Genomic DNA, 16695 nt, shown 5'->3' with positions numbered 1-16695 from the left:
CTTTTTGAAAGAGAAGCAAATGTTGTGAGAAATTCATATTCTTATGTATTCCGTGTAATAATCTCTTATTATGTAATAAATTGTATTAATCTCTTCAGCAACCTACATCTTTCTGGTTTCCCATCCTTTAGTTAAATTCCAAGGAAAGGGATAATGAAGGAAATCCTCTTCCCAAGAATTATAGTAGCAGCAATAGTAATTGTAATTGTAATAGTAGTAGTAGTAGTAGTAGCAGTAGTGTTACTGGTTGACTGTTTTTGTGAGCAATTGTTTGAGAATTTCTCCTTTCTCTGAATTTTCAAACAAGTATTTTATACTTGGTTTCAAAATATAGTGTGACAACTAATTTCTGTTCATATGATGCCTCTTTTTTCTCTTATTCCCATGGGAAGACCCAGTATATCATATCAAACTCCAGTAATAGACTGCAATAATTTTGGAGAGACACAGAAGGCTACAGAGAATAAAGAGAATTTATTCTACTGGTAGATATGTCATAAGTAGCTGAACCTTGTAGGGAGTTGTAAGATGAACAAGAATAAAAACAATAAGTTACTTATTATTGATTCTCTTCGCAAGTATATTGCACTTTTTCAGGTTGTATCAGAATGATGAGCTTGTTTTAATACATGATCATACAAGATGTAAGTGCATTATAGAATTTAAGTGTTGGCAAACAAGTGTGTCAAACTGATAAGTCAACTACATGAAAATAATACTGCCTTCCATTGAGGACCTGTACACTGCACGAATCAAGAAGAGGGCCGTGAAAATATTTACAGATCCCTCACATCCTGGACATAAACTGTTTCAACCCCTACCCTCAAAATGACGCTATAGAGCACTGCACACCAGAACAACTAGACACAAGAGCAGTTTTTTCCCGAAGGCCATCACTCTGCTAAACAAATAATTCCATCAACACTGTCAGACTATTTACTGAATCTGCACTACTATTAATCGTTTCATAGTTCCCATCACCAATCTCTTTCCACTTATGACTGTATGACTATAACTTGCTGCTGGCAATCCTTATGATTTATATTGATATATTGACCATCAATTGTGTTGTAAATGTCGTACCTTGATGAACGTATCTTTTCTTTTATGTACACTGAGAGCATATACACCAAGACAAATTCCTTGTGTGTCCAATCACACTTGGCCAATAAAAAAATTCTATTCTAAATTCTATTCTATTCTGTGGGACAGTTATGCTACTTTAAGAGTGGGCTTATCTTATAAAAATTAGTGGGCTTAAAATGTCGAGGACATTTCCCCAAAGGTGCTTTTTCAAGAGGCAACTGGACTTTCTGGTTTTTCTTTGAAGATGTTTTGCTTCTCATCCAAGAAGTGAAATGTCTTAAAAGAAAAACCAGAAAGTTCAGTTGCCTTTTGAAAAAGCACCTTTGGGACAACCATAACCTGGATGACTAAGAATCTCCATAGATGCCCAGTAAATTTATTTTCAGTTCTGACTTAAGTATTGTATCAGTGAAATTAAAATATTTCAATACAGGTTTACAACCTTGAGAAAAGTTCTAAAATTATTTCAGTTTAAAATATAATTTACCTGTTTGCTGTCCAGTGGCTACAGGTATTACTTTGTAAGGAGTCCTACAAGAAGGAGAGAAAAAAACCTTGTAGCATGTTTTTTTTTTCTTCAAATGATGAACACTATTGTGAGGAAAAAGGAGTGATATGCACATCCCTTGGTCTTCTGAAGAAAAGGCAGGATATACATTTAGTAGCCAACTTAAATAATATGTTGCAAAACAAAAGATTGCTAGAGGGGCTTATTATTTAAGTAAAGAACATTTACCTGCTCACCTTCAATAAAGTCTGGAGGTCTTGACTATGATCAGACCATGCTAATCACATATATAATTTTGCAAACTTTAATGGAACATAATAGTGTATGTCTGCCTGAGGCTGGGAGGATTACAGTGTGAAGGATAAGACTGACTTTCAGTGTAAATAGCTGTGAATGGAAATTATAGAGAAACAGAGACATTCTGGGAAAAGAAGAGAAGCTTTGGGAATAGGAGAGCCTTAGGCTTTATGACCACTAATTAATATACATGTCTCAAACTCCCCGCATTCAGAATGATGTTTTGTTTGTTTCTTCTAGTAATCTCAATATAAGCCTCAGAGAAATTCAGAAGTTTTGTTTTTTATATAAGCTAATTCTTTGTGGCATGTGGTTTTCCCCCTCCCCCAGATAAAACTCCATATACTTTAATAATAAAGTATTAGTTTTAATAATTAAAACTAAAATAAGTTTTAGTTTTAAACAGGTCTTTAGAGTTGTAATAGTAATTTTTGCTGTCGCCCATGAACCAGAAATACAAAAGGACAACTGGTGAGTGAAAAACTCCATTCTGTGAAGCTAGCTTCAACCATAACAAGATATACCTGCCTTTCGGAGTTGGCTGGCATAGTGGGATCAATGGATACCATGCAGTCATCAGCTGTGAAGAGTGAAATGGTTGTATTCCTGGAAGATAAAGTTTAAAGCTAGGTTTATTTAATCAGGTTAGAACCCAGGCTTTGCATTGTAATCTCATGTTTTTAATGGGAAGTTTGACAGATTGATGCCTTCTTTAAGAGACAAAGGATTACAATTATTTAAGAGAAGAAGAGTGCCAAAACAAAAACAGCAGAATATGATTGTTGAATTCCAGGTTAGGAAATGCTGGCATATTTAAACAATACCTTAAGTCGCAATGGAAAGTGTAATCATAATTTTGGGTACTCCCACTATTGTTTGTGTATCGTCTGAACATTCAGCAGAAAGTGAATATATAGATGCATGCATATAGATTTCAGCTGCACAAATAGAGAAATGGCCTAGGATTTTTGCAGGAGCATCTGTGGTATAGCTGCAATCTTATTTTTTTGGACACACACGCTACTGCAATGTGGGTGTGTATCTGTCTAAAATGGACAAGCTCTTTCCTAATAAATGTAGACTGAATTGCATTTTCTGCACCTGACATGACTTCAGAAATATTCCTGGTATTGCATCACATATTCATTGCATGCATTATCTCACTGATAATTGGTACCCTGCTATTCATACAAATGAAAATGATGATTCAGTTAAAATATTATACAACTATGCACTCACTTTTTCATCTCTTAGCTGTGAGTAATAGTCAGACAATTCACTTCTTTATATTCAGATAGTTCAATTATAACATTATGAAACAGATCTATATTCTTACTGCTCTCTCAAGAAGGAAATGAGTGCAATTCTGCTAATGTTCTGAAGCAATTGATATGGTTGATATACCTCTGCATGAATCTGTTTACCTTCTTTTGAAAGCAGTCCAGATGGTAAAATATGAAAGGTTTTTATATTACTCTAAGATCTAAAGAAATGCATAATTTTTCATTACATTTTATGATGATATTTTAAAATCTGAAATGTTGTAAGATGGTTACATGCCTTTATTATTTACAGGAATAAAAGCCCTGCTTTTTAGTTGACATGTAATACCAGCAAAAGAAGCATAAAAATCAAGCATTTTTCCCAGTTAGAAGAAAAGCCTGTCTTTCCCAGATATTTTCAGTTAGTTTTAAGGCCCTATATTATATTGAGATAATGGCTTTTGTGTGTTTTTATTATAATTTCCCTACATTATTTTAAATGAATTGATTATATTGTTATTATTTTATTGTTTCTAGTAACACAATGCTCAGAGATTGAATGGATTAGAAAAAAAACATAAAAAATACTGTTCCCTATACTACTCTCATTTACCTGGTCTACCTGGAATCAAAATGGCTATTTTTGCAAGAGCTCTACAGAGGAGCATCTGGAAACATTTTTGGTAATTTCTCTGCAAATGTATGTATGCCAGAAATACTATTTTTCAGGGCAGGTTTAAAGCTTTATTTCTGACCTAAAAATTAAGCAAGTTAATTTTTTTGGTATGTGTGTGTTGAGAAAGGTGCATTTATCAGCCATGTATTAATAGTTTAGATTGTTAAATTAAACCTATGTCCAGGGGTGAAATGCTCCCTATTTGGACCAGATAGCCCGATCCGGTAGCAATGGCAGCAGATGGTTCGGAGAACTGGTACCAAAAATCCCTGCCCCCCCTTCCCCCGATCATCAGAGGCTTTTTTTTTCCTTTGTAAAGCATTTTTCCTTCGGCCGAAAAAATGCTTTTAAAAGTAAAAAAAAAGCCTCTGATGACCAACCACACGGCTCAGCTGGGATTGTCAGAACCTTTTCAAAGCATTTTTTCTAGAACCTCTTCTGCTGAAGAGGTTGTAGAAAAAATGCTTTTAAAAGTAAAAAAAGAAAAAAGTTGGCTACGTCAACCCAGTCACATTAATCCGCCCCCCCACAAGCCATGCCCACAGAACTGGTAGTAACAAGTTTTACATTTCACCCCTGCCTATGTGGCAATAAAACAGAAGGCTTCAGTAGTCCAGACTGTTGACATTCTTTGATCTACATTAAGGGAAAGTAAGAGAGTCATAGAGAGCACCAAAAACAACATATTGGCTTAAGGGTACTGCAGAGGTTTATGAGGTACATGCATTAATAGGATAGCAATTACGTGTAGATGAAATGAGTCAGGTGCCTGTTGCAAATGTGAATAGTATAGGTCTTAAGAGCACCATTAGAAGAACAATCTTTAGCTAGTTGACTTTTTCAATATTATATGCCACTTATGAAAATTATGAAAGATTAAAATAAACATCTGAAGTAAATCTTTAATCTAAATTATAATTCAGTTTTAGCTAGGTGACCAAAGCTCAAAATCAACCATCAAAAAAACTCTGCAGAGGTGAATGCCCTGGCTGATAGCTGCTGGAGCAACAACCATCAGGGACTGAAGCTACATAGGCAGCATGCAAAAGTGCAAGATGGTTACACAAGCCAATTTGGTTTTATATTAATTTTCAATACAGTGAATATTTATGAGTTGTTTATGCCTTTCATATGTGAATAAAGCCTAAGGCAGAATTCAAATATCAATACAGAAGTTTTACATCCTTTCTTTCAATTTTTAACATAATGATGAGAGGTAAAACAAGATATATAAGTGATAAACTATCTTCGCTTAGAGTAGTTGTAATATCACTATAGGAGAAATATTATAATATACTCAGTTTTCATTCTACGAGATGAAATGGCAGTTTAGTTTTCTACCCGCTTTTAAAAAGAACCCATTCTGTCAGTACACGATATAGTGCAGAACATTCATGTTACAAATGCTGGTTATGTTTAAAGCACTAAACAGCCTGGAGCTAAGATAACTGCTTCTCTTTGAATCTGCTTGCCAATTCTGGGAGGAGTTTTGGCCTGAGGTTCCCTGTTTATTAGAGCTAATGTACCACAGAAGCTAAAAAGACTCTAATATGAATTCATAAATATCCAGTTCTCATTTCTTTCAAACTTAGTCCCATATGTAAAAAAGGAAGATGAAAAATGTTGATTTACTTTACAGAGTTGTAATAGAATCTATCATCAACCAATCCATTACCCTCCACCTAGAAACAAACAACCTACTCTCTAATAAACAATTTGGTTTCAGAAAAAAATTATCATGTAACTTACAACTTCTCCACTGCAAAAACATATGGACTACAAATCTTGATCAGGGCAAAGCAATAGATGCAATCTACATAGACTTCTGCAAAGCTTTTGACTCAGTAGTACATGATAAACTTCTCCTAAAACTAAAATCCTACGGCATTTCAGGACCCCTCCACAATTGGATAACAGCTTTCCTATCAAACAGACAAGTGGTCAAAATTGGCAATGCTCTATCAAATCCTGTCCCTGTCAAAAGTGGCGTTCCCTAAGGCAGCATTCTTGGACCAACACTCTTCATATTATACATTAATGATCTCTGTCACCATATCACAAGTAATTGTGTTCTCTTTGCTGACGATATCAAACTATTTAACACCACCAACAATACAACTACTCTTCAAAAAGACCTTGACTTTGTATCTGAATGTGTTAGATTCGGACAATAACGAGGCAGGAGACCAGGATAGTGACAACAGCTCTTTACTATATGGTGAACCCAGCAGCCAGTGCTGGGAAAAACCTCTCCTTATATACAGTTTAACCGGGGGCTTCAACCAATCAGCAACGTGCTATTTTCCCGCCAAAACTTTTAAAGATACATTACACTCCTTCCCTCCCAGAAAACACTTTACCACTATTTACATAAAAATTTACATATTATTTTTCAACGTAATCACGCAAGTAGACTGGGCGTCTCCTGACTCTTTCGGACCTGCGCAATTCATTCTCTGGGAGTGAGTCGAGCTGACCGGAGGGACTGTCTGTTCCTCTCAGCTCCTCCTCTAGGCCATCCGGCCCTGGATTATTTGCAGAGTCGTCCCTGCTGTTTTCTGACGGGACCTGTTGGCGTCGCTGGACCTCCTGGAATTCAGATAAGTCCCGCGTTTGCCCCGGGTTTGAGTCAGCTGCGGATTCAAACATTGTATAGTCAGGGCCTGTTTCGTCTAATTTGGGTTGTTCGGTTATGCATTTTCTTATTTGGTCTATGTGGCGCTTCCATACCCGGCCATCCTTTATCTCCACTAAATATGACTTGGGACCTGTTATTTCTAGGATTTTTCCTGCTAACCAGGTCGGGCCTTCGCTATAGTTGTGTGCCCACACTCGGTCGCCTATTGCCATTCCTCTTGTTTTTTCGAGTCCCCCCTTGTACCCGTCTGGTGTGTAGTTTGGGTTTAAACGGTCTAGTGGGCACCTGAGTTTCCGACCCATTAATAACTCTGCTGGGCTTCTGCCCGTTGTGACACAGGGGGTTCTGTGTTGGACGGCCAGGAAGGTATCGATTTTTGTTTGCCAGTCGCCTGGCTTGATTCTGGACAATGCCTCTTTTGCACTCCGGACGGAACGCTCTGCAAGGCCATTCGTCGCAGGGTGGAACGGCGCCGAGAGGACATGCCGGATGCCCTCTTCTGCCAAGTACCCCTCAAACTGGGTTGCCGTGAATTGCGGGCCGTTATCGGATACTAACATGTCAGGCAACCCATGGGTTACAAATAGGTGCCGTAGGACTGAGATCACTGCCTCGGCTGTCATGGATCTCATGAGAATGATTTCCAGCCATTTGGAGTAGGCATCGACTACCACCAGAAAGGTTTGGCCATGGAAGGGGCCGGCAAAATCGATGTGGATCCTAGACCAGGGCCCTTGGGGTCTCTCCCATTCTCGAACCGGGGCCGTTGGGGGTAGTGGTCTAGACTCCTGGCAGGCCTGGCATTTCCCTACCCTTTCAGCAATTTCCGAGTCCATTAAGGGCCACCACACATAGCTTCTCGCTAGACCCTTCATCCTCACGATCCCTGGGTGACCTTCGTGAAGGAGATCTAGCACCCTTTTCCTCAATTTCTCTGGGATCACCACTCGATCCCCCCATAGCAGGCACCCCCCTTGAGCCGAAAGTTCCCCTCGTTTCTTTACAAACTCTTTAAAACGTTCGCCCGGCGCAGCGGGCCACCCTCTTTGTACCCAACCAAGTACAGTTCGTATTGTAATGTCCTTATACGAAGCCCGAGCCACCTCTTTGGATGTGACTGGGCCAGAGTCCAAAGAGTCAATTAGCAGAACTGGTATCCCCGGAGTGGGGTCTTCAATAGTCTCTGGTAACGGGCATCTGCTCAGTGCGTCTGCATGCCCTAATTCCTTTCCTGGCCGGTGTAGCAATTTGTAAGAATAGGCTGCCAGGAAGATAGTCCATCGGGTCAGTCTTGGCGAAAGTGCCACGGGCGTTGGGCGGTCGCCTGCCAGCAGACCTAGCAAAGGTCTATGGTCCGTGATGATTTCAAAATCACGACCAAATACATACTCATGGAATTTCTTTACCCCTGCGACTATAGCCAAGGCTTCCTTATCAAGCTGGCTATAATTCCTTTCAGTTGGTGACATGGTTCGGGAGTAGTATGCAATGGGGGCTTCTGTGCCATTAGGTAACCTGTGGCTGAGCACAGCCCCCACCCCGTAGGGAGATGCATCGCAGCTTAACACTAGAGGTAGTGTGCCATTGTACTGGATAAGGAGGCTATCACTCGTTAGGAGATTTTTTACCCCTTCGAATGCCCTAGCTTCCGCCTTTCCCCAAGACCATGCAGCCGTCTTAGCTAATAATTTATGCAGCGGCTCAGCTACTGTTGCCTTATTCCTTAAGAATACTGCATAGAAGTTGACCAGACCCAAGAATGCCTGCAACTCCGTTTTGTTCTTGGGCACCGGGGCCTTCCTGATGGCCCGTACCTTGCTTTCAGTGGGGTGAATCCCTTCCCTGTCTATCCGGTAGCCCAGGAATTCCACAGACTCAACCCCGATCTGGCATTTGTTTAGTTTAACCGTGAGACCGGCAGATCGGAAAATGCCCAAAACTTTTCGCAGCCTTGCCCCTAATTCCTCTAGGTTTTCAGCGGATACCAGTACATCGTCAAAGTATGGTACCACCCCTGGCAAGCCCTGCAATAGCCGCTCCATCAGGTTCTGAAATAACCCTGGAGCCACGCTAACCCCAAACTGTAATCGGGTACACTTAAAAGCCCCTTTGTGAGTCACAATTGTCTGCGCTTCGGCTGTGCTGCTGTCTACGGGCAGCTGTTGATAGGCTTGGGCCAGGTCTAGCTTGGCAAAACTTGCCCTTGCCCCATTGAGTGCAGTAAGTGCTGTACCACCGAACGGGTAAGCACTCTTTGCAACGCTTTGTTAAGCGTTGCCTTGTAGTCAGCGCAACCGGACCGATCCGTCCGGTTTGACTGGGGTGACTATAGGGGTCTCCCACTTAGCATGGTCAACTGGCACTAGAATTCCTGGTTTACTAGCTTGTCCAGTTCCCGGTCAATCCTGGGCTTTAGGTGACGGGACCCTCCTAGCCTTTAGACGGATAGGGGCAACTTGGGGGTCTAAATTAAAGGATATAGGGGTCCCCTTGTACTTGCACAGGCAGTCTTTGAAAACGTCCCCAAACTCCTTCGTGAGTGTGTCTTTGAGGTCGACTTCGTTTCTGAAGATTCCAGTCACTCCCATGCCCAATGCTCGGAACCAGTCCAGTCCCAACAAGCTTGGCAGGGTCCCATCGACGATGGTGATGGGCAGAGTTTTCTTGTAGTGTCCATACTCGACGTGGACGGACGTTACCCCTCGAACAGGGATGCGATTCCCCTGGTAGTCCTGCACTTTTAGTCTTTGTGGTTGCAGCTTGCGCTTTGCGATGGCGGGTAAGGCTCTCACGAGGTTGTCCCAGGACATGATCGTGATCGATGAGCCGGTGTCCACCTCCAGTCGGCATGGCACCCCCTCAATCTTCGCTTTTGTGAAGATTTTCTTTTCTAGGCGAGTTGATGCGTGACCCACTCTCACGATCGTTTGGTTTAGTTTCGCGCCTTTTTTAAACTGACCACTCGCGGGCCGCTTCGTCGTTCCCGCGCTCTGATTGGCTGGTTTGAATTTTTGGCGGGAAGGTTGGGGAGCTCGACAGACCTGTGCTAGGTGCCCCTTCCTTTCGCATCGCCGACATGTTGCATCTTTAAATCTGCATTGTTGTCGTTGGTGTTGCCCTCCGCAACTCGCGCAGTCGCCCCGGTCGTCTTTCTCCGGCCTCCCGGTGTGGAAGACTCCTTCCTCGTCCTCCCCCTCCGATTCGGCCTGGACCTCTTCACTGTGGACCGGGGTTGATTTCGCACCAGCCGTTGGTGTGACCTGCTTCTGTAAGGTCTCTGCCGCTTGGGTGGACATCTCGTGAGCCCTGGCTTCGTCCAGGGCGTTTGCCAGCGTTAGGTTGCTTTTAGCCAGCAGCCGCCTCCGCAAACGGATGTCCCTGACCCCTCGGATGAGTTGCTCCAGCAATGCCTCGTCTAAGTCTCGATATTCACAATGTTTTGAGGCTTTTCTTAGGGCGGCCATATATGCACTAATGGACTCGCCTTCTTGCTGTCTGCGCTCTCCGAATTCAAACCGTTGCACATACTTGGATGGCATCGGTGCGAAATGCGCTTTCAGCAGAGTTTGTAGAGTTTGCCACGGTACCGACTGTACCGGCGTTGGCTCAGCCAGGGATTCTGCGGTGTCGAAAACTTCTGGACCGCAGTGGCTCAGAAAATAGGCTTGTTTCCTGTTGTCGGAAACCCCTTGTAGTTCGTTTGCTTCGAGGAAACATTCGAAGCGAGCCATGTATGACCCCCATTTCTCTTTGGCTGGGTCGAATGGTGCTGGCGGTGTGTAGCCGGACATCGCTGCTTTCCACCCTTGTTTTGCTGGGTTCGCGTCTTCCTGGTGAGTTCAGCTCTTTTCCTGGCGCTCTTAGCCTCGAAATCCCACCTTCGTCGCCAGTGTTAGATTCGGGCAATAACGAGGCAGGAGACCAGGATAGTGACAACAGCTCTTTACTATATGGTGAACCCAGCAGCCAGTGCTGGGAAAAACCTCTCCTTATATACAGTTTAACCGGGGGCTTCAACCAATCAGCAACGTGCTATTTTCCCGCCAAAACTTTTAAAGATACATTACAGAATGGTCTAAAACTTGGCAACTCCAAATCTCAACCAGCAAATGCTCAATCTTACATATTGGAAAAAAGAACCTAAACACTAAGTACAAGCTTGATGGACAATTTCTTACAGATGACCCCCACCCTGTTAAAGACCTTGGAGTTTTCATATCAAATGATCTAAGTGCCAAAGCCCACTGCAACTACATTGCAAAAAAGGCTCTAAGAGTTGTAAACCTAATCTTGCATAGCTTCTTCTCCAAAAACATTACACTACTAACCAGAGCATATAAAACATTTGCTAGACAAATTCTTGAATATAGCTTGACTGTTTGGAACCCATACCACATTTCTGACATCAATACAATTGAACGTGTCCAGAAATATTTTACAAGAAGAGTTCTCCACTCCTCTGAATACAACAAAATACCTTATGCCACCAGACTTGAAATCCTGGGTTTAGAAAATTTGGAACTACACCGCCTTTGACATGACCTGAGTTTAACTCAGAGAATCATCTATTACAATGTCCTTCCTGTCGAAGACTACTTCAGCTTCAATTGCAACAATACATGAGCATACAACAGATTTAAGCTTAGTGTTAACCGCTCCAATCTTGATTGCAGAAAATATGACTTCAGTAGCAGAGTTGTTAATCCCTGGAATAAACTACCTGACTCTGTGGTCTCTTCCCAAAACCCCAAAAACTTCAACCAAAAACTGTCTACTATTGACCTCACCTAACCCATTTCTAAGAGGTCTGTAAGGGGCGTGCATAAGAGCACAAGCGTACTGCCATTCCTGTCCTATTGTTTCCTTTTGTTATATCCAATTAATATAGTTATTACATACTCATACTTATATATATGCTTATATATTGTATAGTTATTTCATGCTTATGCTTATATATACTGTATGACAAAATAAAAAATAAAAATAATAAATAAATAGATTTTAGTTCAATAGCATAGAAACCTAGAATTCTGGATTTTTTAAAGCAACATTGGTGATGAAATCTGGTGGCCTCTCATTTTCTTTAAGTAATTTTCACAGTATATATGGGTTATTGTTTATAGATCAAATTTTTAACAAAGAATGAAAAAGCGATATTTGCATTGTTTAAAATACATAAATATGCTTACATTATATTTTCCATATTTCATAACGATAGACAATATTTATTCTATGTTCTTTATAATCATGGATAGAAGAAATATAATTTCAGTTGTTCACGTAAAGAGTCCTCAGAAAGTATTTTTACCTTGGTAATCCTGTAGCAATGCAGAATAGCTCCATAAGATCTGTAGAGTTGCAATACTTGCTGAAGGTCACCTGCCAAAAAAAAGAGAATTAGTGAAGACATAACCAGAAGAAAGAGCTTGTAATGGCAATTTTAGCCTATTGTCTGATTTTGCTTCAAACCAAGCGTGATCTGGTTCCTTTCCATTTATTTTTCTGAAGCCTTTATTGTGTTTTCTATTTAGAAACACACTTCTAGCCAAAAATCTTCATTGTGATGAATGGTCATCAAATACAATGTATTCCAGTGTAGAAGTATACAATAGATATCATTTCCAGAACTTTATTTGATGTAAAAGGCACATTAAAAAATATGGCTGGTACTACTAAACTTCTAAGCAAAATATTTTATTTATTTATTAAATTTGTTTGCCATCCATCTCACCACAATATTTCTTCAAGAATCAGTTGCAAAAAAGTTCAGAAATGGACAATTGCTTTTAAATAAAATATTGGTTTGCAATTATTTTTCTGTTTTATTCTTTTTAATATTATAATCATCTGAGGAAATGTGGATTATTTGGTTGATTAAAAGTATAATAATTAATAAATCATGGGAATTTTTTTTATCAGGATTCAAAGATACATCCTTGAGAGGGAAATCCCAAGGGAAGATACTGAGTTAGGTCATTTAAAGCTGCTGGATTCACACGTCATACTAATTCTTAACTGCAGTGTATACAATTAAAAGAAATAATTATTTAATGCAACTTCTGAATTTAGCCAAACCATAAAGCTAATTCATTATTCATATGAAAGTTCTGAGTAACATAATTTGTATGTGTTTATTCTCTCTGTGTGTGTCTGTATGTATATATGCATATGTGTGTGTGTGTGTGTGTGTGTATGTACGTGTGTGTACACACACACACACACTCTGACTGGATGTAACAAATTAGCAAGGATAAATAAAGCTGGTTGATTAATCATATGACAAATCCTCAACTCTGTAATTGGCATCTTGACATTCTATATGCACGTATTTATAAACTGGATATAACAAATGAGCAAGGACCATAGAAGCAGTCAAAATGATAGGATCTAAGAAAGGTTTAAAAAAGTTATGTGTGTAACAAAGGGGGTAGGAGAAGTGATTTAGAATCGTAGGATACTACCAAGTTCCACGTTCTATTTCCAGCAGGTTCACTCTTATCAAATAACATTCACTGGGAAAGTTGAATAAGAATAGAAAGTTACAGATACGTTTCAATATAGTGCCCCCTAGGGCTAAAATCATGTAACTGTGATACAGATATCTTTATTTCACATTCTTTTCTAGAACATTTTCATGTAGCAACAACATTTTGGACATGACTTTATTTTTTATCCATTTATTGCCATTTTTTTGGGATAGCCAAAGTTCTGAGGCTATATTCTTTCCATCATATTTTTTTTCCTGTACAAACTAATTGAGGTAAAATAGTTGATATTCTTGTAATTACAGCTACAGTTTCTGTTGCTCCTGTGGAGCTGCAGTTGTAAAACAAAACAAAAGTGTTATTGTTGTTTGAATAAATCAGATCCAGATCTTACTGAAGTCCTCGGCAGGAAAAAAAAAAACTGGCAAGAAACTCTCAGGGAAAAAAAAAGTCTTAGTCTGGCAAAATACCATCTGCTAATGTTTGAGAATGCAATCAGTACGGTCTAATGAGCTTAGAATGAACTTCTGAAATAGGCTGGGCCACTGAGCCTTGAAATCAATTATCATTGAACAGAATGAAAGCAAAGTAAGTGAGATATGTCAATATAATTGGAACAAATGGAAGTCATAGTTAGCATGGTTAGTTAAGGACCAAAGTGAGAGAGATAATAAAATAGGTTCCTCTTTTTTAAGCAATAGGCAATGGAGACTAAACAAAACTAAGAAACCTATTAAAACATATTACTTTATTGGCATACATATCTTGATGTGCAATTCAGTTTCATAAAGGTTTGTTGGTCATCACTAACAAAACCAGGCTGCGCAAATGCTGTAGATAATTGTTATTGTTATTAGTTGCGAAGTCGTGTCCGACTCATCGCGACCCCATGGACAACTTTCCTCCATGCCTTCCTGTCCTCTACCATTCCCCAAAGACCATTTAAGCTCACGTCGACTGTTTTAGTGACTCCATCATTCTCTGCCGTTTCCTTCTTCTTTTGCCCTCAATCGTTCCCAGCATCAGGCTCTTCTCCAGTGAGTCCTTCCTTCTTATTAAGTAACCATTTCAGTTTCACCTTCAGGATCTGGCCTTCTAAAGAGCAGTCAGGTTGACCAGTTTGATCGCCTTGCAGTCCAAGGGGCTCACAGGAGTCTTCTCCAGCACCATAGTTCAAAGGCCTCAATTTTTTGGCACTCAGCCTTCCTTATGGTCCAACTTTCACAGCCTTACACTGCAACTGGGAAAACCATAGCCTTGACTATATGCACTTTTATTGGCAGGGTGATGTCTCTGCTTTTTAGTATGTTGTCTAGGTTTGCCATAGCTTTCCTCCCCAGGAGCAAATGGCTTTTAATTTCTTGGCTGCAGCCCCCATGTGTGGTGATCTTGGAGTCCAGGAAAATAAAATCTGTCACTACCTCCATGTTTTCCCCATCTATTTGCCAGGAATTGAGAGGGCTGGATGCCATGATCTTAGTTTTCTTAATGTTGAGTTTCAATCCAACTTTTGCACTCTCCTTCTTCACCCACATCAGAAGGGTTTTCTTTTAGTTCCTCTTCACTTTCTGCCATTAGAGTGGTATCATCTTCATATCTGAGGTTGTTGATATTTCTCCCAGCAATCTTAATTCCAACTTCCAATTTATCATGCCTATCTTTGCATGAAACGTTCCCTTCATAGCTCCAATTTTCTTGAAGAGATCTCTGGTCCTCCCTATTCTATTGTTTTCTTCTATTTCTGTTCCAAAAATAAGGCATTCTTATGTCTTCTAGCTATTCTCTGGTTCTGCATTCAGTTGGGTGAATCTTTCTCTTTCTCCCTTACCTTTTGCTTCCCTTCTTTCCTCAGCTATTTGTAAGGCTTCCTCAGACAGCCATTTTGCTTTAATTGCTACCTCTTGTACAATGTTGCGAACCTCCATGCATAGTTCTTCTGGCACTCTATCTATCAGATCTAATTCCTTAAATCTATTTGTCACCTCTACTCTAAATACATCAGGGATATGATTTAGTTCATACCTGAATGGCCTAGTGCTTTCCCCTACTTTCTTCAATTTAAGCCTAAATTTTGCCATAAAAACTCATGATCTGAGCCACAGTCAGCTCCTGGTCTTGTTTTTACTGACTGTATAGAGCTTCTCCATCTTTGGCTGCAGAGCACATAGTCAACCTGATTTCTGTGTTGACCATCTGGTGATGTCCATGTGTAGACATGTCTCTTAGGTTGTCGGAAAAGAGTGTTTGCTATGACCATCGTATTCTCTTGATAAAATTCTACCAGCCTGTGCCCTGCCTCATTTTGTACTCCAAGACCAAACTTGCCTGTTATTCCGGTTATATTTTGACTTGCTACTTTAGCATTCCAATCCCCCATAATGTTAAGGACATCCTTTGTTGGTGTTAATTCTAGAAGGTGTTGTAGGTTTTCATAGAACCAGTCAACTTCAGCGTTTTCAGCACCAGTGGTTGGGGCATAGACTACTGTGATATTGAATGGTTTGCCTTGGATTTGAACTGAGATCATTCTGTCATTTTGAGGATTGTATCGCAGCACTGCTTTTCCTATTCTTTTATTGACTATGACGGCTACTCCCTTTCTTCTAATAAAATCCTCGCTGCATTCTGATAAGCATATCAGGAAATGAAATAAAGGATATTCTTTTAAGCCAATCATAATAAGCTCTATTTTTTTTTTCTTTTCTGGAGGGAGAAACACAGCTGCTGCTGAAGTAGAATATTTATCCTTTTCAGCACTACAGACTTAACATTTTTTTCCTCTCGAGCAACTTTTCATCCTATGGTTCTATAATGAGAGCTGAGGATCACTAACAAGGAATTTTAGAAGTATTTCATTAAAATATTTACAGGATTATTTGAAATCTACAAATGCTTGTTAAAATTGGATAGGTTCTCTGATTCTCAATGAATCAATTGATTTCTTGATAGACTGAGGTCTATCTGTACAGTGTTTAAACCAACTGACATTCATTTGGGTTCTATCCTGAAAGATTCATCCCCAGGGGTTGGTCCAAGCAGGCTGATGTTTCCATGCAATCAAAATGCTTTTAGATGCATCTAGTGATCCATGAACTTTAAGAAGTGCCACCTAATGCTTTGAAGGAGGTCCTTTGCTAATGTTACATATCTTAAAATTAGCATGGCATGACTAGACCCTTGCCACTGGAGCGGCTGCACTACCACCAAGTTGGGTGATACTGAAAGGTAAGCTAGCTTTTACCTTACAGACTAGTTGCTAGGTGTGGTTTATGTTTAGGAGCTTCACATAACCAGATTCCCAATGACACAGTCATTCTCATCATGCGAAGTCCTTATCATGTAGTGGACCTCACTTCAGAAGTTCAGGATTCAACCAAGGGGACTAAGACAAATCCAGCTATGTAATGCAATTCCATTCCATAGAACGTTTTCCCACATATAGATTATGAAGGAAGCTAGCAACATTCAGAATTTTAAATTGTTCCTAAACTAACAGAGAGAGGAATGAATGGCAAGCCCTTTTTGCACTTTGCACTTGTAGGAAATTATCACCCATCCCACTCCTAGAAGAATGAAATATTCTAGGAAATATTAAAAAAAGGCAGAATATTATATTTCCCTAGATGAGAAATGGAGAAACATGTTTTTTTTTTAGGAAGGAAGTAGATTCACTCTTAATAGCCCCACCCCTCAATAGCCCACAGCAGATGTTAGCACTTAAGAGATAAAGAGATGGCTAGGTC

General features: G+C 40.1%; 2 protein-coding genes across 3 annotated transcripts in view; one reads left to right on the top strand and one right to left on the bottom strand.

Moving 5' to 3' along the window:
- Positions 1 to 16695, top strand: part of LOC131199363 (uncharacterized) — a 170337-nt gene that overhangs the window by 81196 nt on the left and 72446 nt on the right. The window lies entirely within an intron of this gene.
- The window catches only part of PDE9A (phosphodiesterase 9A), a 91706-nt gene that overhangs the window by 56790 nt on the left and 18221 nt on the right, over positions 1 to 16695 (bottom strand). The window contains exons 2-4 of one of the 2 annotated variants that reach the window (XM_058185076.1): positions 11776 to 11846; positions 2420 to 2497; positions 1574 to 1617 (exon numbers count right to left, since the gene is read on the bottom strand). In XM_058185076.1, coding sequence (XP_058041059.1) covers positions 1574 to 1617; positions 2420 to 2497; positions 11776 to 11846 — 193 coding nt within the window. Of the gene's footprint in view, positions 1 to 1573; positions 1618 to 2415; positions 2498 to 11775; positions 11847 to 16695 lie in introns of those variants that run through there. The other variant, XM_058185074.1, reaches the window with a different exon arrangement.

This window comes from Ahaetulla prasina, chromosome 5 (genome assembly GCF_028640845.1).
Source record: "Ahaetulla prasina isolate Xishuangbanna chromosome 5, ASM2864084v1, whole genome shotgun sequence".
NCBI classification, from domain to species: Eukaryota; Metazoa; Chordata; class Lepidosauria; order Squamata; family Colubridae; genus Ahaetulla; species Ahaetulla prasina.
Note: the sequence above shows the minus strand (reverse complement) of the source record. Positions and strands in the feature narration are given on the sequence as shown.